The sequence below is a fragment of the Phaethon aethereus genome, assembly GCF_964289735.1.
Source record: "Phaethon aethereus genome assembly, chromosome: 8".
Taxonomy (NCBI): Eukaryota; Metazoa; Chordata; class Aves; order Phaethontiformes; family Phaethontidae; genus Phaethon; species Phaethon aethereus.
In genome coordinates, this window is record NC_138584.1 from 7,633,021 (window position 1) to 7,657,412 (window position 24,392).

Genomic DNA, 24,392 nt, shown 5'->3' on the forward strand with positions numbered 1-24,392 from the left:
AGTAATCCTATAAAAGAGAGAAAGCAGAACAGGGAAAGGTACAAAGATGGGCAACATAGATGATCAAAGGTAAGAAACTGCTTCTGATTGTATAGACACATTCTTCAGCCTGCCAAAAAGATGACCTCAGGCAAAGGAAGGAGATTGTGTTAGAAGTCTGTAAGATGAGGAGTCTGCAAGGAGAATAGGGAATGCTTTTTTTCCCCAATATAAAAACTTGGCTATCCAAAAGAACTAGAAGATGGCAAGATCAAAAATAATCATAGATGGTAGTCTTTCATGTGATGGGCATCTAAGCCATAGAGCTCTTTGCTGCAGAAACTGACACTAAAAATTTGTGTACTTTCAGAAAGCAGCTAGGCAATTCTTGGGAGGGTAAGACATTTAAAGTTAGTAAGTACAAGGACAAATTCCTGCTGTATGGAATCCATGAACAACAATCTGTTGAGGCCAAGAGAGTATTCTGAAGAAATTTTACTGTGTGTTTGCTATGTTCTCCTAGGCACTTATTGTTGGTGACTGTCATGATATGGCTTTTGTTCTGCTGTAGTGCAGGCATTCTTATGTTCAACTGATAGGTTTTCATCCACTCCAATACACTATTTCTTGTGGTTTGCCTCCCTGAGCACACATCTGACAACTAGCAGCAAAACAGGTGATGTGATGTGCCACCTGTGCTTGTGCTAAAACTGACCCGGCAGATGTTGAACTTTTGGGCTCAAGAAATCATGGATGTTCTAAAGTGAAAAGAACTGAATTCCATTTCAGCTGAAGTCATCCTCTCTGATACTTGTCTGCATAGTTTTTTCTAATTCCTTTGTTACAAGTAGATGCTATAGAAGAAATTAACTACTTCTGTCAGTAAAAATTCTTCTCACTTTCCCTTTTGGGATGTGGAAAGTAACATAACTAGTACCCTTTCCTCTGATTCTTGAGAATAAGTTCTGTAATGCATGTATGTGTAAAAACAAACAAAAACCAACCAACCAAACCCTCCCTCCCCAAAAAACCCCCAAAAAACAACAACAACAACAAAAAACCCAAAAACCTAACAAAACAAAACTTCACCTCACCCATAAGATGGTCTTAAGTTTCTGCAGTCCTCTTCAAAAATTGAGTCTGGGGTCATCCACTTGGACTCTTCCTATAATTGTGTTAACCTGGCCATATAGGTATCTGAGGTTTATGTACAGTTTATGTGCAATGTTACTTTTTGACAGAATCTGCCATTTCAAATTTTATGACCAAATGCGTGTACTTACTTAAAAAAAAATAAAAAATGGAGCTATCCATGAATCTTCCATACCTGGAGGAATTCTCATGTGTGTGCTTTTAAGTGGGCCTGCTGCAGAAGTCTAAGCGCTACTAAGTAAGCTGGAGCTTGTGATACTGACAGCGGCCACACCGACATGTTAGTACTGCTTCCTGGGCTAGATTTTTGGCATGGGAAAGTAATTTCCTTAGCAAACTGTTCCAAATTTTCCAGCACTGGATCAGCTTAGTGGCTTGATTCATATGATGCTATTGGACTGTCTTTTTGAAAGATATTGGAAAGATCAGAGGGTCATTGTGGAGAAGTAAGCTCTCAGCAAATGGTACCTTTTTCCATAAGATTGGAGATTTTTGCTTGTGGTGGTCTGCCCCTTTGAGCTCTGCAGTTTCTGTAACAGCATCTAAATACGGATGTGCTTTTCTATTCAAATACAGTAAGTATTGTAACTTAAACATGAGGACTTTTATTTGCTTATCCTACTAAAAAGACTGGTATCACTTTTTCTTCCCCTAAAAAAAAAAATAATTGTATGTAATAAATAATGGTAACATTTACAATTTTGTGATCATTGATAAAACACGAATGTAGCCTGGTACCCTGCTGTATTTGTAGCTGACTTTTAATATATGGTTTAATAAACAGTTAATAAATAAATACTATTTATTTATTATTATTATTTAATTATTATTATTAAATAATAAATAAACAGTAAATAAACCCAAACATTTATGAAGAAATAAAATAATATTCTGAGCTATGCCCTGCAAGAGAGAAGGGATGTAGAGGTGTGTATGTGTAGGTATTGATTTTATGGATTGGCAGCTTGGCTGAATGAATTGTTCTTAATAGATTTGTCAATTCCTAAACATGTTTTGATAGCCACTAGTAGTCACATAGTACTGAAGTAGGAGTTGGTAGCTGACATGATTAAATGGTTGTGTGTGTGTTTTTTTTTCTCCCCGCCTTTGAAATTTAGGATGGTACAACAGTTTTCAGTGGACTTTGAAAAAAGAATCGAAGGATCAGGAGATCAGGTTGATACACTAGAACTTTCAGGAGGTGCCAAAATCAATCGTATTTTCCATGAACGTTTTCCTTTTGAGCTGGTGAAGGTATTTATCCATCTTGCTGGTGTGCTTTGTGTTTTATTTATGTACTCTTATATTCATATTGATAGTAGTAAAACCAAGTTGAGGGCTGATTGAAAGAACATGCTCCTAACTGTGGAAGAAATTACATGAAGTTATAATTGACACATTTGGCTTCATTTCTAGTTTTGAATATTGACACATGCTAAGAATTCTGAAATATAGGAATTGGAATATAATTATAGTCCCAGTGCTTACTATTTTCCATGCTTTTTTAATTGTTTTATCACAAATGTCATCTTCCTTCTGGTTAGATGGGGCAGGCAAACAACTACATTTGGTAAATTTAAGTTGTTGTGTTCAAGTAGCTAGTACCTCTTAAAATTAGAGTTATGGGAAATAGCCTTTTTCTGTGTTTTCTCTTTCCTGCATTCAATGCATTAAACCAAAGCCAGCTTTCATTCCTACACTTTCATAGTAGGTGGAACAGAAGCATGTTTGGTGTTTTGAGATAACAATTCTCATCTTGATACATCTTTTCTTGCTTACCTATCCTTTGGTAACAAGATAAACAGAGGTCCAGTGAGGTGTGAACTAACAAAGCCTGGTTTCCTGTGAATTTGTGTTGCATATTCTTTGATTTTTCTTTCACTGCAGTGACTTCAGCTTCCCTTCACCACAAACTCTACCGTATCTCTAATCCCCATTCTTCTTACACTTTTCCCAAGCTTCCTTTCTACCTGTTTTATGTTCAACTGCCTTGACATCTCCTAACTTTCAATGGGGTAAGAACCAGACAGGGTTGTGGTTGGTTCCAGGGTTTAAATGTGGTGGGTCAACTAGCAGTCCAACAGAAGAGATGACAGTTGGGCTTAGGTAATGACCCTTTAATTTGTGACAACACTAACTTCTCTTTCAGCTAGCTGGCTTTCAAGAAACTTAAAGAAAAGCTTTATAAATTCATAACTGAGACCACTTGTCTCTTAAATTTGGTTGAAAAACAGTAGAATGGGAAGGGGAGGATAAGCAGACCATAATCACAGAAGTTGCACCACTTTGGGAAACCAGGCTTAAAAAAACCCAAGTTGCATCTTCCAAGTCCTGTTTCTGGCTTACTCTATCAACTCTGCAAATTCATTCCAGCTGTTGGTATAACTAGAATGGAAGGGTGCTTAATTTTCAATGATCCTTACTGCTGCCTGTAGCCTTAGGGTTAAAATGTTTTAAAATATTTTGCTTTGTTTGGTGTAATTAGAAATTAATATTTTGCCAGTAAATTGTCAAGTTGAACTTGCCTGTTTTCCAGTTATATTGGGAGACGTAATATTTTCTGTTTTATTAAAAACTTCCCCTAATATGATCTCATATGCTTTTGTTCCTCTAGATGGAATTCAATGAGAAGGAGCTGCGGAGAGAAATAAGTTATGCCATAAAGAACATACATGGTATCAGGCAAGTGATCCCCTGTTTTCAAGCCCAGTCACATTATCGAGGGTGCTGCCTTTTAACCTGTGAACATGCTGGCTATTGACTGCTAGTCTACATTGCTAATGCACTGCTCCCAGCAGCTGACTTTTTTTTTCTTCCAATCCTTTAGACTTCTGTTTTTCAGGTAGCTATTCTGGGACAAACAGTTAGTTTCCCCAAAGAGGTTTAATTCACCTGGAAATGCTGGAAAATTATTTTACAGAGAAAATCAATGACCTTTTTTTTCTGGTAGTGCCTGCAGTCCTGTTAAGCCTGTATTCCTGAAAAGTCACGAGTTTTAGAGGGAAAACTTGTCTCTTGATACGGCAAAAACCTTTCAGCTTGTGTTGCGGCAGACCCCTTGCGCTATCTTACTCCTCTTTATTCTCAATCGTTTCTTGAAATGACTGATTTACAAGTGAGTTGGCTGAGGTTTCACTTTGTGGATATGCCTGCAGTATATTATTAGGTTTGGGAAGAGGAGGTGTTTGTTTGTTTGATTTGGAAGACCTAATTATCTCACTTTAGAATGATCAGTCTGTTTTGGAGGGACACATTATCAGATGCATGCCCATTTTTTTGTCCTTTTGACAATAAAACAGATTCCAAAAAGCTTGGGTTCTTCTTTTGTGGGATTGTTTTTTTTTGTTTTGGTTTGTTTTTCCCCTTTCTCCTACCCACTTGTGAGTATGTAGTATCTTTCAAAAGCATTGCTTACAAGCTTTGTTTTGGAAAATGTTCTTTGTGTTACTTGTAATAGTAAATTCTCAAATGGTTGACTCTAGTAGCTGTGGTACAGTATTTGAACTTTTCTGGCCTTATTGATGGAAAGGCCTTGAGCAATTTACGGTAGTGAACTGATAGTTTTGGGTATGTTTTTATAGTTTGCCTTTTTATATAATTTATCTGCCAAGACAGACCTTTGCAAGCAGTGTTTGAAAAAGTAGTAAGGCCTATTTGTTTAGAACTGGTTCTGTGAGGTGTCTGTTATATAGGTTCATACACCCTGCAGTGACCAACTGTGGAAAATGTCCGTGTAGGACTCTTGAGTAACAGAACCACATTTCCTGTTGTGAGTGAAAAGTGCACCTTTAGGATCCTTATGGGCTTGCTATGCAAGTGATTGTGCATGGGGTGCTGCAGCTGCCATTCATCCCTTCTCTAAGGTTTGATGCACTGCTGAAGAGGCTTTACTGCATTATACCGCTACTCTTTAGAGTTCTCACAGTCTTTTTCGAGTAGTAGGCAGTTTCTACTTTTATATTCTTACAATGACACTGTTTTTTGGAGAAAGGAGCGAACTTAGTTCTGTGGAAGTCTGTGTGGGGATTGTTATTATTCAGCTGTAAGCCTCTGAAAATGAAGATATGAGCAATTCAGTAAAAAAAAAAAGTCTTCCTTGCACAATGTTTTTATTACTGTCTTACATATTCTTTTATGTCCACAGAACAGGTTTGTTTACTCCAGACATGGCATTTGAAGCCATTGTTAAAAAACAGATAGTCAAGCTGAAAGGACCTTGCTTAAAAAGTGTGGATCTGGTGATGCAAGAGTTAATCAACACTGTCAAGAAGTGCACTAAAAAGGTAACTTACAAATAGATCTGGCAATGGAAGTATGATGTAACGGTATAGTAGATAATATAAAGCCTATCTTGCATCTTATGGTATTATAAGAGATTCCCGATCTAGTCACTTGATGTACGGAGTAAGACTTTCTAAAGTTATTACAACTTCTGCAAAACTCTTACAACAATGTAATGCTGGAAATGTTTGGGTTTTTTATTCTTGTCTTTTGAATATACGTATACACCTTGTGATTGGAGTATTTTTTTGAGTCAAGGGTTGCCCCTGGTTTCCTCTTTAAAACCATGTTTTCATTGGTACTGAAAATGGAACGTAGGCAGCAATTCCAGAGACATGTAAATCAGTGAAAAAATTGTACTTTAAAGTTTTCTTTTCCAGTGCTAGTAAGAGGAAGAAACAGTGAAACTTTTCTAGAGCAAAGGCCTCAAATGTGTTGAGACATCTATGAAGGAGAGAAAAATGCTCATTCTATATTGAAACTTTACTGGGTAGCACCGCAGTTCGTTGCAATGTAATAGGTCCATAACTTCTCCTGTGCTTTTTTCATACACAACCCCAAAATGTCTTGGTCTCCAGCTGTCAAGAAGTTAGAAGTGGAAAGCTTGGAAGACTTCATCTCCCTTGTATTTGTACTTCCTTGCATTAGTGTTGATGAGTGAGCTTGCTGCACAGTAATATTGAATATTTAAATGGGAAGAACTGCTGAGCATTGAACTTCCAGATGTGAAAGTTGTGTGCATCAATTAAACTTTTAACTCAAGACCCTGCAAGTGTAATAAATTAAGAAACACATTCATCAAAACTAAACATAGCATTACTATGAGTATTTAGGGATGGTTTTCCTGAAGTGTGTGCTTTGTTTGGGGTATACTCTTAGAATAAAACCTCAAACTTCACACACCCCCAGCTGTGGCTAAGGAGGCATGTCAGATATATTAATATGAAGCTTTTTTTTTTTCCCCTCACACTTTTCACCTTCATAGGAAAGTTGTCATCTGCAAATACTGCGACTCACTTGTCTGAAGCACTGACAATTAATAGTTGCTGATTTTCAATTCACTTTTCTCCCATTGCTCTGTGATATTCTGGAAGATCCCATTGACTCTTGTAGACTTCTTAACTGGCTACTTTTATTGTCTCACCTTCTGTTCATCTGTCTTTCCCACCATCTCAAAATGCAGGGTACCCTAATAGTAGCAAGCACAGGAGCGGTTCTGGGATGTGAGCACACGTGTGCTGAAGTTGTTGAGAAATATCCTGTCACATCCTTTGCATTTTTCTGAATAATGTGAGGATTTTTTTTTTTTTTTTTTACCAATGAGCAGGGAAAGGAGCTATTTCTTAAAACAGGAAAGGGTGAAAAGCTTTTTGACAAAGATCATAAAGAAGTGGATTCACTGCAATATTTTGAGTGGAGTTTCCAAGTTTTTTCACTTTTGTCAATGTTTGGAAGATATGTCACTTGAACTAATTGTGCAGATTCTTTTCCCAGTGCAATTGGCCAAATTTACTTTTTTTTCTGTTTACATTTTTAAGTACTGGTACTGAGATGCAAAGATGTTGCCACAAGGTGGAGCCTTCAAAGAACAAGAAACCTGGGAATTATTTAAAGTGCCACTCTGGAATTAGGCACAGTAGAAGAGAGATGTACAGAAACCTTACCCCAAGGCTGATAAACTGTGATTCACATGTCCAAAGTGTTTTTTCCTCAGTGTTCCATGGAGCAAAAGCAGAGAATCAATCCAAGGGTTTAGGTCTCTCCAGTTCCTCTGGAAAATGACCATTAATAGCAAATAAGGCTTGCTTTGTAGTGTAGTTAACTTTTAGTCCCAGCATTTATAATAATTGCTTTCTTCCAAAGAAGAAAGCTGGAGGCTCCTCTGTTTGTATTCTACTGAAGCCACCCTGCAGTTGTAAACTTCTATTTATTTTGCTTTTCAGCTGGCAACATATCCAAGGTTGTGTGAGGAAACAGAAAGAATTGTTGCAGGCTACATTCGTGAAAGAGAAGAGAAGACCAAGGATCAGGTGAGAATAAATAGGAGATCTAACAGTTCGGGGAAGTATGTGAAGGGTGTGACAGAGGAAAGTTCTTGCATATAGTAAGACATCGAACGATTCCCCACCCCCAGGCTGCACGTTTTAGAGGGGGAGAGCAATTGCTCTTCTACCACTGAGCTTTCACAGAGGAGACTAGAATTTTTACAGAAAATCCTAACCTAGTCTTTCAAGATTAAGATTGGTGGTTTGAAGTAGTGTTGGCTTGTTCCTGTGCCACAGTGTGCCATTTCCTTATCTGTGCCACAGTGGCTGTTTGTGGGAAATTGATTAATGATTAATCAAACACACACAAAAATACCCAGCTTTTTTCTACTTTGTAAAAAAAAAAAAAAAAGGAAACATACCCATCCCATGATCTAATTACATTGAGGCCCACAAACAATTATACTGGGACTCTTGTGGGAGTGACAAGCTTTCCTTCAAGTTTAAAAAAAGTTTAAAAAAAAAAAATTCAGAGAAACTTGTTTAGAATGTTCATCACCTGGCTAAGCACTCCAAATCGAGGAAACTTCAAAGCTTAGATTATATGTAAGAAAATCCACTGGAAGTGAAAACAGGAATTATTGTCTGGAGAGTGCAGAGCGTGACAACAAAAATATTTGGGGAAGAAGGGCTAGGTAGAACCCCTAAGCTGTTCTGGACTCCTGTCTCTCTAGTCCTGTCCCTGTGCAAGCTGTGGAGCTGTGCAGCATGTCCCGCTTCTTTTACTTTAATCTGTGCTGTGAATGTAGTCTAAAAAAGAATTTTTAAAATATTTTATTTGCTAGGCTTGTTCTTGCAGGGAGTTCTAGCACACTCGGTTATTTCAAAATTGGGAAGAAGGTACATGTTACTTAGAATAATTGAGTCGTCTTATTATTCCATTCTTCATTGTGTGCACATACCTGGCAATTTCCCAGAGCAAAGTACAAAATATCAGCTTTCTGTAAATGCCAAGAATTGGTCCAGTAGGTTATTATCACATATTCACATCATTATTTATGCTGTTAGCAGTTATCGTTAACAAATCAAAACACTAGTGAGGATGTCTTCAGCGGTAAGACCTAGACCCAGTTCCCCACTATCTTTTGCTCTGAGTGAGGTACCTAATATCTTCTGGAAATTGTGAAGAATTTGGGAGTGATACTGTGTTTGAGGAGCTGTACAGAAATAACTCTGCATGCTTTGAATATATGAAATGCTACCATTTGCTAGCAATAAGTCTGAAAAGATGGGGGGGAAGTGCAGTCTCGTCTGTGTTCAAGAAGCTGGTTTAAGGGTGGGAGTGAGCTTTCTCTAGTATTTTAGCAAGCTCTTTGCTGAGTTAGATTACCAAATTTGAGTTAAATTCTGTCTCTGGTCTATTGAATGACTGACGAGTGATAACTACACAAACCATTCATTCTGTTATTTCATTGACTAGCTCATCTCTGAAGCCAGATGTGTGCACCAGAATGGCTGTCTAGTACCCGGACTGTATGTTTTCTAGCTTACCTATCACTTCTTTGTGTAGTACCTAAAGAAAATTTAGGTACCCTGATTTTAGGTTTAAGGTTTGGGTTCCTTGCTGGCTTGGCCGGAATGCTACAAATGGACAGAATTTTGTTTAACTTGCAAAACATAGAGCTAAAATCTATGTTATGTATTATTAAACTCTCTCTGGTCATGTATGATTGATCTTAATGAAGTGGACAAGGGCCAAAATAGTGAAAAATGAGGTATGTCAGGAAAATAGGAAGAGGGAATAGCTGTTCTGTAGTCTAGCTTATAAAACAAGTACATGAACAGAAGTGGTGGGATTTCAAAAATATTGTTGCTTTTGTGGAGAACAATTATGAAAGCAATCTTCAATAATGCATAAATCTCAAAAGTATTGCTCTTTTCTCCTTTCCTTTTTCCTCAATCTCTCTCCTCCACCTTACTCATCCTTTGTTTTTCTCTCCTGTCTCCCCTAATAGGTGCTGCTGCTGATTGATATCCAGGTTTCTTACATCAACACCAACCACGAAGACTTCATTGGCTTTGCAAAGTATGTATATAGAGACTTTGTTATAAAGACACTGTCAGTTTTGGCTTGTGGTTCAGGTTTTGTGTTTTGTTTTTTCTAAGTTCAAAACACAAGTCCTGAAGTGTGACAGTGAAGATGCAAGCTGAGAAGTTCCAAACATGCAGGAGCATGCTCTTTCTCAATATAGACAGTGTTGAACTGTGTCCCACTTATAGGGGTTTCTTTAGCCCAGTTCACAGGCCTGGTTTCACTGAAGCTGAAGCTTATGTCTTGATCTGGAATCGCATGCATCTCAGGAAGCAGCTTTGGCAAGCTGATGCCCTCACTGTATCCATTTTAGGATCACAGAAATGTATAATATTGGTGGTCTTTCCACATCCACATTGTTGCTAATGCATATTTTGGGAGCTGATTCTGTGTGAAACAGTTTTGCTCAGAGTAATGGATGTGATTGTATTGTAAGTGTGCCTGCTGTTTGGCTGTAGAGAATAATAGTAGCACAATGCCCTGCAGGGCCTGGTTTGACGTTCTCCTCACTTAATTGAAAAGGCTGTGAGAATACTCACCAGAATGTTCTCCCTCCGCATCCAGCAGTTTGTGCCTCGGGGACTTCATACCAACATTTTGACACAAGTAAAAACATTAAAGATGTCTTTGCTCTTTGAAGAATAAATGTTCCTTCAGTCCTATTCGTGCCATATTTGCCATAACAGTGTTTGGAACCACAACAGGTTTCATCCATGTTGGATGCTGGCAACAAAGTTTGGCACCGCAGTATGTATTCTACTATGGCCTATTGTAGTTAGCACTGTGAAGGAAGGTCTACATCTTTGGCAGTATGCCTTGAAGGTGTAAAACATGGAGTTCAGTAAGCTGAGATGGGAGAAGGAGAAGCCAGGCACTGTTTGTGTGTTTGGTTTGAGCAACTTTCTCTAGAGTTGTTTGCAGGTCCTAGATATCTTTATCAGTTCTCTTGACAAATGACAGGATGTTGTAGGAATGGTAGCTGGCCTTCTAGAGGTCAAGATAACAACCTGCCTCCTATTTACTTCTCTTCATCCTTTTCTGGCAGGAAAAGGCCTGTTAAAAACACTCCATATATATTCATGGTGTGTGTTGTGACCTTGGGAAGTCACATAGTCCAACCTCCTGCTTAGAGGAGGGTCAATGCTGAGTTCAGACCAGGTTACTCAGGGCTTTGTCCAATCAGATCTGGAAAACTTCCAAAACTGGAGATTCTCCGGCCTCTCTAGGCAGCCTGTTCCAACGCTTGCCTCTCCTCACTGTGAAAAGACTTTTCATTGTTCATCTTGGAACCTTCAGTGTTTTATAGTCTTGCATTCTGGAGTGCCAGGTGTATCTGGTGTGATTTCATTATGTCTCTCCCCTGGAAAAATCCTTGTCATGGATGCTGCTGCTGGGGCCTGTAGTTCAGTCCATGGTACTCACTGCTGTGTCTTTTCCAAGGAGTTGAAATGCCTGAGTTCAGTTTCTTGGAAAAGCTGCTTACTCTTTTGCCAGTTGAGATCTAGAAATTCCCAGCCACTGTGCACGGGGTATAAGCAGATAACAAATGGCTCTTCAGTTAAGTTCACTGATAAGTTTAAGCAAGTGTTTTTATAGATTGGAACTGATGGGAAAGGAATTATCTTTTTTGACTTGTGCTCAACTGGAAGAGAAAACTTGTGTAACTAAGAACAACTTAAAATGTAAAATATATTAATTTATGAGCTAAACAGTAAAAAATACACATTTTAAATTATAATCATATTATTGTTATATCAATTATGTTAGAACTGGAAAATGAAATGATTTTGGAATGGCATATGGGCTTCTGTGGTATCTAAACACCCTGGACTATAGATTCACCAGATTTCCTAGTGTTTCCTGTCTTTTGCTGAGTCTTCTAGTCAGTTGTCTCATGTGACTGCAATGTTTTATAAGTGTAAGTCCTGTGAACCTTGTTCATAAAAATGAGAGTGCAAGACATTTCAAACTACCTTGCAGCATTGCAGGGTCTAAGGCAGGTACAGTGCGATGTGAACTGACTTGCAAAGGATTTAAGAATGCCAGTATTTAGAACAACTTTGCATAGTTATGAAATTGTGAAATCTTAGAATATTAATGTTTGTTTAATTTAGCAGAACAAGTGGTAAAATGTTGGGATTGGGTTTGTTTGCAGTTGGTATAACTTAGACATAGCTACATGCTTCAAACTACATAGAGTAATTGTTATTTAAAACAGTAAATAGAGGACCAATGGCTGGGCTATTTCTAAAAGGCATAGGTTTCTTAGTATGATGTTAGTGGTCTAATTAGCTTTCCAAAAGTGATAACATACAACTTTAAAAAAAATCCCACCCAAACCAAAAGAATGGCAATTAGGTTTCCTAAAGCCATCTCATGTGTGTTTCTCAAACAACAGATCGGACCTGGTGAGGAGTTAGTGCTGTGTTATCTGTGTGCATGTTATTTAATCATAATTTATTCACCAAAGCTTATGCAACTTGGACAATGCACTAGAGACATGCAGTGTTATTTGGTCAAAAGGATCTGGATGATTGAGAGCTAAGCCCAGTGAATAGGCACATGGAATAAACATCCCTGTGGATCGTCTCATGGACAGCACGTGGACTGCTGGTTTGATGGTCTGAAGGGCAGGGTCCAAGTTGAGACAAGGCTGAATTTGGTGCTTCAGCAAGTCTTTGGAACAGCAGCTGTGCACAAAACAGTTGCAGGGTTGGCCCATAGGCTGTTATCCAAGCACATCTTTCTTATTCTTTCAGAGCACTGTTTGTAGCTGATCTAATATGTATACTTTTTTCTTTAGTTAATCAATGCCTGGTGAAATGGTATCATCTAATCCAAACAAAACTTCTTGTCACCAATGGCCATTCTGGTGGTTGAGTAACCAAAGCCTGCTCTCTGAACACTTTTCTTCCTCTTTTCAGCAGTATTTTAATTTTGTGGCCTAACACTTAAACCACCACATAATGCAAATGCTTTTTGAATTAATGGCAACTTGTATGTTTTTGAGACAGGAGTGTGTTTTGTTTCAGGAACTGGGATTACCAGAGTTCAAAAATTGAGCAAAATATTTTAAATATGGTTTAATTTCAAATATGCTCTATTCTTATATGAGTTGCAGCTTTTTGAATCAGCTTTGTGACTGCTTCATCCATTGGTTATATTTACACCCTCAAAGTGCATATAAATATTAGAATAATATCCAAAACAAACTGTCAAGACAAAGCTATTAAGGAGCCTCCAGCAGGGGAGGATTTTGTTGTACTGTGCTAAATAACAGAAATGGCTTGGGTTTTGTCTCTTTTGAATATTTATAGAGGCTAATGTTTCCAAAGTTACCCACATGAGCCATAATTTCTCTGTGCTTTTAGTAACCTTTACCAATCCAAGTAGGATGTTGTTACAAAGGAAACTATTAGTAGGAGCTGTCTATTGTGCATGTCACTTCTGTCCTAAGCAGGCGATCCTATACTGTAAGAAAAAGTAGTTGAAATATGCACATATATGCAATCATTTTGCTGTGTTTCTTTGTTACTTTAGCTTTCTGTTGTTGGAATCAGAAGTAACTATTACTGGTAAAATATATTCCTTGGGAACTGGCTTAGTTTGAGTTTCTTCAGTATAACTCTTTTCCTCTGCTTCCCTTAGTGCCCAACAAAGAAGCAGTCAGGTTAACAAAAGTGCAGTGGGAAATCAGGTAGGCACCTAACAGAGAATGAATAATGGCATGTGCAAGTTAATCCAAGCTGTTTGGTTTTCTTGGCTGTGTTCATTTGTTGTAAGTGTATCATTTACCTTTTCTGCTTCCAACATGTATAAAATGCATCATCATTGCCTTGTTTTACTGAATTTTTCAGAGCCACCTGACTTGCATTGTTTCACCATTTATTGTTTAATATCTCTGCTACTGCTTGCACTGATGGTTAGTGTCTCCCCTCCCATGCCGTTTAGTGCATTGAATCTTTCATGTTATACATCAATGTATTTTGTCATTAACTGCAAACTGCAAACTTGTGAATTTCAGAATCCAAAATGCTGGTGAGTACTTGCTTGTGTGTGCTTTGTCATAATTCTTTTACTAGTTCTTACATGTTCACAGCTTAATAGCAGTGAATGGGGCAATTCAGCAAGCAAAAGTGGGCTTGCCTTTACCTCTTCTGAAAGCTTTCAGTTGACTTCACAAATATGTTGACTATGTACGATAGGCCTCTCAAAGTAAACAAAGAATAACTTGTTGATGGTCTCAGATTAATTAGCATTTTCACTGAGATTCATAGTGAAATTACTTGTTTGTTTCTTTTTATCACATAAGAATATGGGATTGATTCTGCAAGATGCTAAGTGCTCCTGAGTTTTGCCTTTTTCTTTGCTTTTGTGTGGGCCAGGGGTGCTCAGTATTTCACAGAATCAGTCCTCTTTTTTATGAGAGATGAAAATAATGACAGTGCTCCAACTTTGAGGGTTTCTGCTCACTTTGAGGGTTTTGCAAAGTCTTAAACAGAAAGAAAACGTTATGGAATTAGTACATACTTTAAAAGGAAATAAATTCTAATAAAAATAAGCCAATGAAATTTTGTATAAGTAATTGCCAGTATTGAATGTCATCTTGATGATTTCATGTGCAATTTGGTCAAACAATGCTCAGGAGGTGAAAGGTCAAGGTTTTCAAATGTGACCACTGAGTTTATATCCCCTAGGTGATAAACCTGACATTTCAGCAAGTCTCCTATTCTGCTGTTGTAGATGAGTTCTGTCATTTTTTGGAAAACTTAGTCATCTTTTTGGGGATAAAAATCCAACCTCTTACTCTCACCAAGAAATATCTAGTTATTTTTGAGATGTTAGTTAAAGGAATCCATTAACTTTTTGGATGTGATGGTCCCTCACAGCCTGACCAGCATGAGTGGCATTTTTGATGTAATATATAGTTTGGACTAAAGTGAAAAAAGTTGAAAGATCTAAACACTGAAATGGCTTCAAAGACTAGTCTCTCCCCTCTGAGGAGAGATTTTCTTCTTATCTAGCTGTGCTGGAACATGTGTCAAACACAACAACCGTCATCACTTTGGAGGGTCCCATAAAAGGAAAATCAACCAATTATCAGACTTTTCAAAAATACACAAATAAAATGAATGATTTTTTAATTAAGTGAATGTTCTTTCTCTAAAGAAGTGGAGAAAAAGCTTGGTGTTTTTGAATGTTGCGACTTGATTACTTTTGGTATAAAGGACTTTGCTGAACCTTTTATTTTAAAGATAATAAACAGATGTTTGTAAGTTAATTGTTTGGAGTTGAAAAGAATGAGAAAATGTTTCTGAAATAAAACTTCATTTTTGCAATTTGCCATTTCAGGGAACCAATCTACCGCCTTCAAGGCAAATTGTACGAGCTAAGTTCTGTAAGCTTTATTGTTGCTTTTTCATTTAGCTTTTCAGAGGGCAAAGTTTGTCTCTAACTCATTGGTTTGTTGAATACTTGCTACTGAACTACTTAATGTTAAACTGTCTTGTCTGTAACACTTCCTCAACGAAGTATAATTGCAGTTCATCACTTAACTGCTACTAACCTGCTGTTACAAGTATGAACTAGTATAACTTAAAATGTTGTAGAAAACTTTGAATTGAAATTAATATTTTTATAATTTACTGAGTTCCTCAAACTAAAATGACTAATTGGTGTTATTTTATTATATAACTGGAAAGCAGTTTTTGTCTGATATAAGTGCCTCTCTTCATAGTAAACCTCTTTTTGAAAGGTGGGCAAATAAGTTTCTGGTAACCAAAAGGAAACGTTAGCTTTTGCGTAAATGAACATGCTGTTTATGGGTACTGGTACTGTTTTTGGTATTCTGTTTATGTAAAGAAATTAATTCTGGTAGAAAAAGTGAGTTTTATTAATAAAAACTTAGAAATATTTAAAGTCTTTTTAGCATTCTTTTCATAGCACTAGGAGGATCAATATATCATGGACAGACTCTTTTTCTAACCCTTCCACCTCATGAGTAAATAAATATGTGAATGCCTTTAATATTACTAATTAGAATTAATTGTCTAAACAGCAGTTAATTTTATAACAAGTTACTCCTGCTTCAGTGATGGTTAGGTGTAAGAAGTAAATCTCTGTATCGTGCATTCTTTGGTAATAACTATGATGAAAACGTACATTTTTCCCATTTGTTGCCACATGATAAAATTATATTAGTTATTATTTCAAACTTATGTTCAATAAAGGAAAAAGGACTAGGCAGCACTGATTCTAACAGCAGTTGAATTGAATCTCTTGGGACATCAAGATCAATAATTTGTCCCAAAATAATGGGATGCTGATTTGCAATCCGTTGCTTTTCTTTTTTGTAGCTTTGTTTGAACTGGAATGATGCAGATACACAGAAATAGTTAATAGTTATCTCAGAAGTAAGATGAGTGCAGCAACATTGCATTTTTGGAAGAAGTGTAATGCCAATTCCTTTTAACATGTTTTTGCTCCTTTTTCCTCTACTACTAATTTATCCTCTCATGCTTAATCTTTGGCCTTTTTTGTTTGTCTTTTCTTTGCTACCCGCCTGAGGTTTTGACCTGACTCCACAAAGTTTCTTTTTAAGCCACAGGTTAGTCTGTCTTCTAATTTGCTTGAAATAATCAGTGTAATGCTTGGTTTTACACAGCATGCTAGCAAGGTCTGGTTCCTGAAAGCTGACACACTCTTAATTCTGTATTTTGTGTATTGAGATTTGTTTTGGTGACTAAAATTTAGTGCTTAAAGTTCCCCTTCATGATAAACCTTTGAAGATGAAGGTGTCATTGCTCCATGTGCCCAAGTGATATTCTGTGTGTAAAAATGCAAGATACTCAAATTATAGAGCATTATATGTAATTTATATGAAATTCTGTTTTGTGTTTTACTTCTGTGGCAAAATCTGCTGCCATGCTTGAAGTAGCCCCTGTAATTGGAGAAGGGGCTTGATCTGAACTAGGAGATTCAAGTCACTGTCCAAGTGATTTGGAGGTTTGGGTTTGAAGGCTTTGTTTGACCTGCCTCCTTTTTTACAATGTTACACCAGCAATCTGATTCGCTTGTTCTGGACACAAGTAGCATTCAGACTCCGTCAGTTGGCCTGAACTATAGTGCTAATAAGTAACTCTTTCCCTAGTAACTCCTTTTTTCTTTTTTACTTTTTAATCCTGCTTTGTAGCATACTTTGCTGCTTCTTTTCTTCAGGTATACTTAAATCTTGTTACCTTGAATGACCCAGGAAAAAAAAGTGTTTACAGATTTTTTTTTTTTTTTTTTTAAGCAAGTAGATGGAAATGGAAGCTTGTGCCATGGTCAGTGAGGTGGTCATGAAAAATCATGTCAAGGCTGTTCTGTTAAGAAATGCCAGTGTCTCTTTAAAAGAGGTGATGCCTGTGGACAACCACATGATGCTAAATTTTGAAATATCCTTGAATATTCAACATGCTGCTGTTGAATTTTCACCTTATCAAGACTAGAGAAGTACTGCTGTTCTAAATGGCTTTTAATGATACTTATTTTTTAGATTAAGATTCCTTCATGATTGACTTAATTATCTCAATCTTTGTTTAACTACATTTGTAAACGTGTTTCGGTTTTTCACTGCTGAGTGCTTTGCTTCAGTGAAGACTAAATCTTTGTCTAAAGTAGACATGTTTAGGACTTAAGCCATTGTCATTATTTTTAAGTTATGCGATATATTGTGGAATGATTTTTGGGGAAACCATGGCACGGGATCTCGGTTGTGTTCAGTATCAGGACAGGATCAGTTTATGCTCTGACTTTTGGCAAATTACAGTGATATACTGTATTAGATTTCCCCTCTAACCTGTTTTTCCTTTTTAGCCTCTGTGGTGTGAGAATCTTCATATTTGAACCCAAAGAACCAGTAGCTTGTAAGGATGCCTCACAGAGTAATTTTTGCAATATTTATTCTCTCAATGTGCTTACTATTTGGTAACACATGTTATTATGACAGTGATTAGAAGATAGAGTAGTGCTGGGCATTGTGTTGTGTGTTCAAAATTATTTCAATGGAGTGATGTAACACAACTTTAGTAGGGACTTATGTTAACAAATACTGCTGCTTGTATTGTTGTGGCAGTAGCCAGTCTTACGGTTTTTGCACTTGTGTTTCTGTCTGCCCAGTCAATTTTACTTACCTCTCACTCATCTTGAAATAATCTTTCAAATACTTTGAAAGAAATGGAACACTTTCTGATTCTGAAATGTGTTTCTTTTACAAATACCTTATTAGATTTAATTGAATAAGTCATGCATCAATACATAAAAAGTACTTATTGTGTGAAATCCTGCTTTCCTGTTTATCCGTGAAGTGGTGGAGAATAAGAACAACAGATACAATTTGGGTTTTGTGCAGCTGAACTATCAGAAAATGACTTCCTTCTGGCTTGTTCATGTGCATTTGTACCCTCTAAGTTCCATTTTTCAGGCACCCAGATTAGGTATCAGGACCCTGAAGGAAGGAACTGTGTCATCTCTTGTTCATCCTGTACATGGAGTCCCAACTACCGGTCAGAATATTGTCTTCACTAGCTTCTGACAATGCCCATATTTTTCACCTTCCTGAAGTTCATAACTCATGTCACTAATATCCGGTTTGCACAGAGTGACATTTAGAAATATGATAGGAAATATTGAAATGGATCTTTTAAATCCAAGCCAACCAGAAAATGAACTAGTGAAAGCAATAATGAAACACACTACTTTCATTTTTCAAGCTGAAGTACTATACAACATAACTAACACAATAGGTTAAAAAAAAAAAAAACCCAACAAACACCTCCCCACCCCCAAAGTTGTTGTTTTTTTTTAACTTCAAAAAATTCTTTGAAAATCTTTGCTGCTTATTGCCCATGGAAGGACACTTATTTCTAAAATATAGCTTGAGTTATTTTTTGAGAAAGTGGCTGGAGTCTAAGGCGTAATTCAGCTTCTCTGGAAAGTAAAACTATGTTGTGGGAAAACATGATCATCTTGATACTCTTGGATTATGTGTATTACCAATAATTTTACCAGCTTTTCAGGTGTAACTTCTGATCTCTTTCTTGGGTTTAGTTATCAGATATAACTCAGTCCCTTGCTCTGTGCAATACCAAAGCTTATTTTTTCAGGGAGCTTACATGAACGTACATGCTGAATGGGAGTGAATTCCGATTCTGAAACTTTTACACATGACAAGGAGTAGATATTGAGCAATGTTTTTCTCTGGTTATCTGTTGATGTTGGAGTTACTAGTTCTGTAAAACCCTATGAGAGGAATGTCAGTGTCTCACATATTCCTCTAGAAGCAAGAGGAAACTCATGTTTGATCGCACAAGTCCGTGCTTGTGGGACTTGTTGAGGGAGTTCTGAAGGGTTTCCCTGAGCGTTTCTTTCCATCTCAATACTTCATAGGCAAGTAAAGGGTGTTGCTGTGGGGAGAAACAGAGTGGCTGAGGTTCCCTGCATCAGTGTGTTTGGGAGCGTTCTGTTGTCTTGTTCAGAGAATGGTAGGAAGGAATGTTTGCTTTCTCATATATGTATTGGAAAACAGTAAATGTTCTAATAAAATGGGAAGTTTCTATATGATCCATAAACCAATTCTCATGACCATTCTGTCTTCACCTCTAGAGTTGTCTCATTCCTCTTAAGTTTTCTTTTGCCCTCCTTCCTCATTGCATGATGTAGCCTCCTGGCCTTAGTATTTATAACTATGCTGTTTGCATCTGTTCTTTCATCTTTGGCTTGTATCTATTTTATAAAGTTCTGCTTTACCCATTTTACCCCTGGTTTTTATTGCCGCTTTAGGGTTCCCCCCACCTTTTCTTTTCCTGTTCTACCTATGCCAGAAGCCACTTGCTTTGCCAGAATCTAGGTGCTTTTCCTAGTATCCAACTTTACAAATGATCTTAACAATTAGACTAGAACAGAGTAGTCATACGTAAAGTTGTACGGACTTTTACAATGTGTTGTTATACAGCAAATAAATATCTTCAAGTTTGCATGATCCTTAATGCACTCATACTTGCTCTAAGTATAGCAGGATATAGGCTTTTCTCTTTCTCCAACCTTTTAGCTGAAAACACTATATTCGCTTTGTTACCTTTTTTTTTTTTTCCCTTGAATGGTAGGAACCTGCAAAAACTCTTGAATCTGCCAGAGACTGAAAAAATGCACCTGTTTGTGTTTCATTTAGCAAGTCTTCATTTAAAAGAATGAATGCAGCAGCAGAATTATGTCAAGTAAGTAATGAACTAAACTTGTGCTTGACTGCACCTCTGCACAGGTCATCCGGAAAGGCTGGCTGACCATCAACAATATTGGGATCATGAAAGGAGGATCCAAGGAATACTGGTTCGTTCTAACTGCAGAAAGCTTGTCCTGGTATAAAGATGATGAGGTAAGGAATGAAGAACTTTTTTCTACTGGGGAAAAAGCCCCAGTATTTATTCAGTCTTTTGATAACAGCTTAAAATATTAAATCAGCTTCTACGGGCTTGAACTGAAAGAATGTTTTAAGATTTTACCTGTGTTCTTTAAATTTTCTGGTTTTGATTAGTGGAAAATGCTGACTCTCTAAGACTTCTGGTAAAATGTTGAAATGTTGTGTGGGGTGTTTTTGTGTTTTGTTTTACTTTTTTCCCTTCTTCCTGTGGTTTCCACACATTGGTCAAAAAAAAAAAAAAAAAAAAGCCTTTCTTGGAATGTTCTGGTTGTTGTCCTATGCCTGTTTGAACTGCCCCTGCGCATCTACTGTAAGCTGATTATAAATTGTCTAGGTAAAGTTACTTCTACAGCAAGTGATTTAATGATAAAAATTGTTCTCTGGCAATTTGGCAAAAAATGCACCTTGGTAAGAAACGTCGCTGCTGATCAGTAAATCTGAGGTGAGTAGTATGAGTCCTGGAAGAGGCATTTCTAATAATAATTTCTAATAATCAGGATCTCCAGGTTGCTTACGTTATTGAATGTGTTGTTAGGCAGCTCTGTTCTGTTCAACTATTTTTTTTCAACAACGTTGGTAATGATATGTTCTATCTGAAACTCCAGCAGCTTTGTTAATTTCTTAAGGTTAAAATAGGATTATGTGCACTATCAGCTTTACAGTAAAGTCCTTGTGGTTTTTTTTAAGGTTTGTGTTGGTTTTTGTAGGAAAATTGGGCTACATTTAAAAAAATATTATTTTCTGATCTATTATGGAGCTTAAGTGAAATGTTTTCAGAAAAATAATAGTGATTTTTAACATGAACCACTTCATTAGATGGAAGAGGCACAGGTAAAGAGAGAGTTTTAAATGAGCTCTAAAACACCACTCAATCTTTCCATCTTATTCTAAGTAATAATCAAAACACAGGCTCACCCCAACAAAGCAGGGAGTTGGTTGATGGGGACTGTGCACATGATTCATATTCTGTTTAAACTACATTAGTGTTTTACTGCCATGGACTTTCTAGAACCACTGGGGAGAGGTCCTGCAATGCATGTACATAAGCCAGAGCTCTGCTGAGTCCTGTGCGATCCAGAATGTGGTACTCATCACAGGTAGTTACTTCAGTAACGCTACTGATGGTGGAAACTCCACTGGTCAGTAGTATTTATTTCCTGGGTCAGTAGCCATTTTGCAGTAGACCTTAAGATTGAGGGACAAATTAGGTTAATCTTGAAGATTTTGCCCCTTGCCCTTTTATTTAAGTTTTAAAGGGACTCAAGTGTATTTACTGTAACAGGAAAATTGAGTGCCTGTCAGACAGAGGGGAGGAGCCAAGTGCGAGGTGTCAGGAGGGGAAGTTTTATTCTCAGATTGCTGAAATATAATTTGCAGTATTTTATTGCAATGACATAAAAATGAATTAAAAAGAAATGCAAAAGTGCCTTTATGAATTTGAAAACTTGAAGATGTTTTGTGTGATCTGTCTTGAAGCTACTAGAACTTTTTGTCTTAGATTAGGTACAGGTAACTTTAACTAAAATAAAGTATGTGATGTGGTGAGATTAACACCCCTTGCTATGTTCTGTCTCAAGCAATTGGAGGTGCATCCAAGATGTGCTGTGGCAATTTTTAGGCAGTTTTGGTGTCGCTTTTTTGAGTCTGACCTTTGTTTAGTGTGAAATATAAAAATTCCTGAAAATACTCATGGAATGTCTTCTGCTATGCAACTTTAAAAATATATCGTTTGTTTTGATAGTCTGCTAGGAAGAGTCAACTGGGAATCTCAGAATAGTACATGGAGGGAAATGGCCACTGTCTGATTTCCATGTGCATATTTTAAAATAATGTCTCTTAATTGCCAATCAGTTGTGTATTGAGACCCATGAAAATACAAGTAGTTCATTCAGGCCAATATGGGATATCACTCAGGCATTTCTTGGAGTGGCAAGAGAAAATAATGTTGTAGTACTATTCCATGCTTTGCTGGTGGAAGGCGTTTCTCCTTAAGTACAGATTTGCCGTATAATTTGCTTATGCTGTCCTGGGAAAGAGTTCACAAAGTTATGTTGGAGATTTTTTTTTTTTTTTACTGGACCTTTCTCAGTAGGACTTAAAAATTTAGTAAGATCTGTTTTAGATGCTTTCTAAAGAAGGTCAAAGCCACAGCTTGACAATTAGGTTAGTCAAAAGACAAGTGGCTTGTTTCAGAAACAGAACTACTGCCTTCTGAAAATAAAGAAGCAAATGTTTGATCTCCTGGTTGAATTCCAATTTTTGTAATTATATTTCATCTCCTTAAAATGTTCTTCTCGCTTTCAGCTTGGTTTCGTAGTTGTCACATCCTGTTCTCGGATGATTACTGAAATGGCTGCATGCTGTTGTATTTCCACCCTGGTAAGATAAGGTAGTTTTCAGTGATGTGTGAAGTGATACCCGTGTTTATGTGTCTGGACTGTGCCCCGGCTCAGTACTGCTCTGCATGCTGTGAAGGTCGTAGGGAGTTCAGATCCCCTGTGCCTCCCACTTGGGCAGGTCACTTCTGCAGTCCTTGCACAGCGGCAAGAGCCTCTCCATTGCAGCTGGGGAAGATGCAGAAAGTCAGGTCTCACCTTTGTTCTCTTGTCATAGTGATGAGTTTGTTCCCCCTGCACCTCTACCCCAGAGTAAGGAATGTTGTAGCAGCTTGTGTGCCAGAGAGCTCTGACAATGTACTTTACAGAGCTACAGTGCTTGCTAGGACCTCTAGGGCTGTGTACCCCCTCTAGTGTAAGCTGAGCCCATTTCCTATAGTCTGGAATTTACTCTGAGATGAAAATCACTCGCTGAATGCAAGTGGTTGCTTGCTAGTGCCGTTAGAAGGATGTAAATTATTTCCTTTATTTGTGAGCTGCAGCTTTTATAAGTGAAGATGCCACAGTGGAATGCATTTTGAGGCAAGTTACTTTGGCAAAAGATTTCAAAATTTCTTGTATGATCTCAGTATTACAAAAGAAATGATTGGTTTCTTGACATGTTTTTGTTGCTGCTCAAACATACAACAGGATTTTATTCCTGATGAGGTGGGAATCAGTGCCTCAGAATCCTTTTAGGCTTGTAATTATGGAAATATCAAGCTGATGTTTGAGCAGTATAGTTATAGCAGTTAGAGTATCAGTTATGTGAATACTAATCTGGATCAGTTTCTGATCCTGCATACAGTTGCTTGTGTTCATAACTTTGCTGAATGACCAATACCATGACTTCGTGCTTTTCCACTTGCTTAAAGTGACGCAAGGAAAATATTGTGTACCACTTTGAGGCTGTTGTAAATAAGTGCAAGTTTAGCGTATTCATTGACCTCACAAATACAGATTTCTTTTGCAGAGTATTCTATGTAATGCTAGCTGAAGTATTATAAGGTATACCTACACACAGACAAAAATCAAATCCGAGCATCTTAGCTCTCAGTTGTTACTGTAATGAGCTGTAAGCTTTTGTGCTAAGGTTCATTTCAGAGTCAACCTTCAAATATGAAGTTTGTGAATTAGCCACTTCTATATTAGGATAAAATGGATTTTGGGAATGTGGAACGCCATACTAGCTTGTGAATCAAAAAGGTCTTTATTGTAAGCAAAAGGATGCCATTTGTAAAGTGGTGTAGCATTTTTACAGGGCATGGTCAGAGAATGTGATTTTATTATTCTTTCCAAAGCATCCAGAGATTTTGCTGGCATTATTGGTGTGCAAAGGATGGCAAGCTGGGCCACAGGTTAAGGATTTCTAAAAATGTGAAATTTACATTTATTGGAAAAAAAACCTTTAGTCTTATTTCCAAATAAAATATTTCCATTCCCTTTCAAAAGGAAAGGATAGTATTGTCAACATCCAGTGATAGATGCAGTTTGTATTATAACTTCATAGTTTATTCCCAATTGTAAAATTCTTCGTGATTTGGGAGGCAGATACGAAAATAAGTGAGGAGGTGAGAGAGTGGAAAGGGCAGAAGGTATACCTTCTCATACCTTACTCTAAGGTATGACACGGTGTATACTTACAGAATTAATTTGCCACACAATAAGCTGCTCTCGGGTTCTGTGGCTAAGCAGGAATGTTAGTGATTTTTACACTGACAATAATCTAGTAATGCAAGTTGCTCGAGTTATGGCTGAGGAGTAAATGGGAGGGCGAAACGTACAATGGTGCCGCAAAGCTGCATATAAATAAAACTTATTGTTAGTGAGTTAATGAGAACAACTAGGAAAAGAGTACTATAGGAGCACAGTAAAAATTTCAGCAGTGGGTTTTATTGTATTTTATAGGCAGTGTTGGTTTGACTCTAGGTGGGTTGCAGTACGCGGCTTGGTTACTGACCGGCCGTCTGAGATCCAGAGTGACTCTTGGCTGGAGCTGTTGGTGAAGATGCTCTGGTGTGTCAGAGCGGTTTCCCACTGGCGGCTGTCCCTCAGGCTGGGTTGTCATG

At 37.5% G+C, this 24,392-nt stretch overlaps 1 protein-coding gene across 2 annotated transcripts in view; it reads left to right on the forward strand.

Annotated features, from left to right (window-relative positions):
- DNM3 (dynamin 3) overlaps positions 1–24,392 on the forward strand; it is a gene marked incomplete at its 3' end in the record, with an annotated part of 171,968 nt that overhangs the window by 34,385 nt on the left and 113,191 nt on the right. Inside the window, exons 8-15 of one of the 2 annotated variants that reach the window (XM_082002893.1) lie at positions 2,250–2,385; positions 3,746–3,813; positions 5,276–5,414; positions 7,356–7,442; positions 9,413–9,483; positions 13,138–13,186; positions 14,842–14,871; positions 19,790–19,903. In XM_082002893.1, coding sequence (XP_081859019.1) covers positions 2,250–2,385; positions 3,746–3,813; positions 5,276–5,414; positions 7,356–7,442; positions 9,413–9,483; positions 13,138–13,186; positions 14,842–14,871; positions 19,790–19,903 — 694 coding nt within the window. The remainder of the gene's footprint in view (positions 1–2,249; positions 2,386–3,745; positions 3,814–5,275; positions 5,415–7,355; positions 7,443–9,412; positions 9,484–13,137; positions 13,187–14,841; positions 14,872–19,789; positions 19,904–24,392) is intronic. The other variant, XM_082002894.1, reaches the window with a different exon arrangement.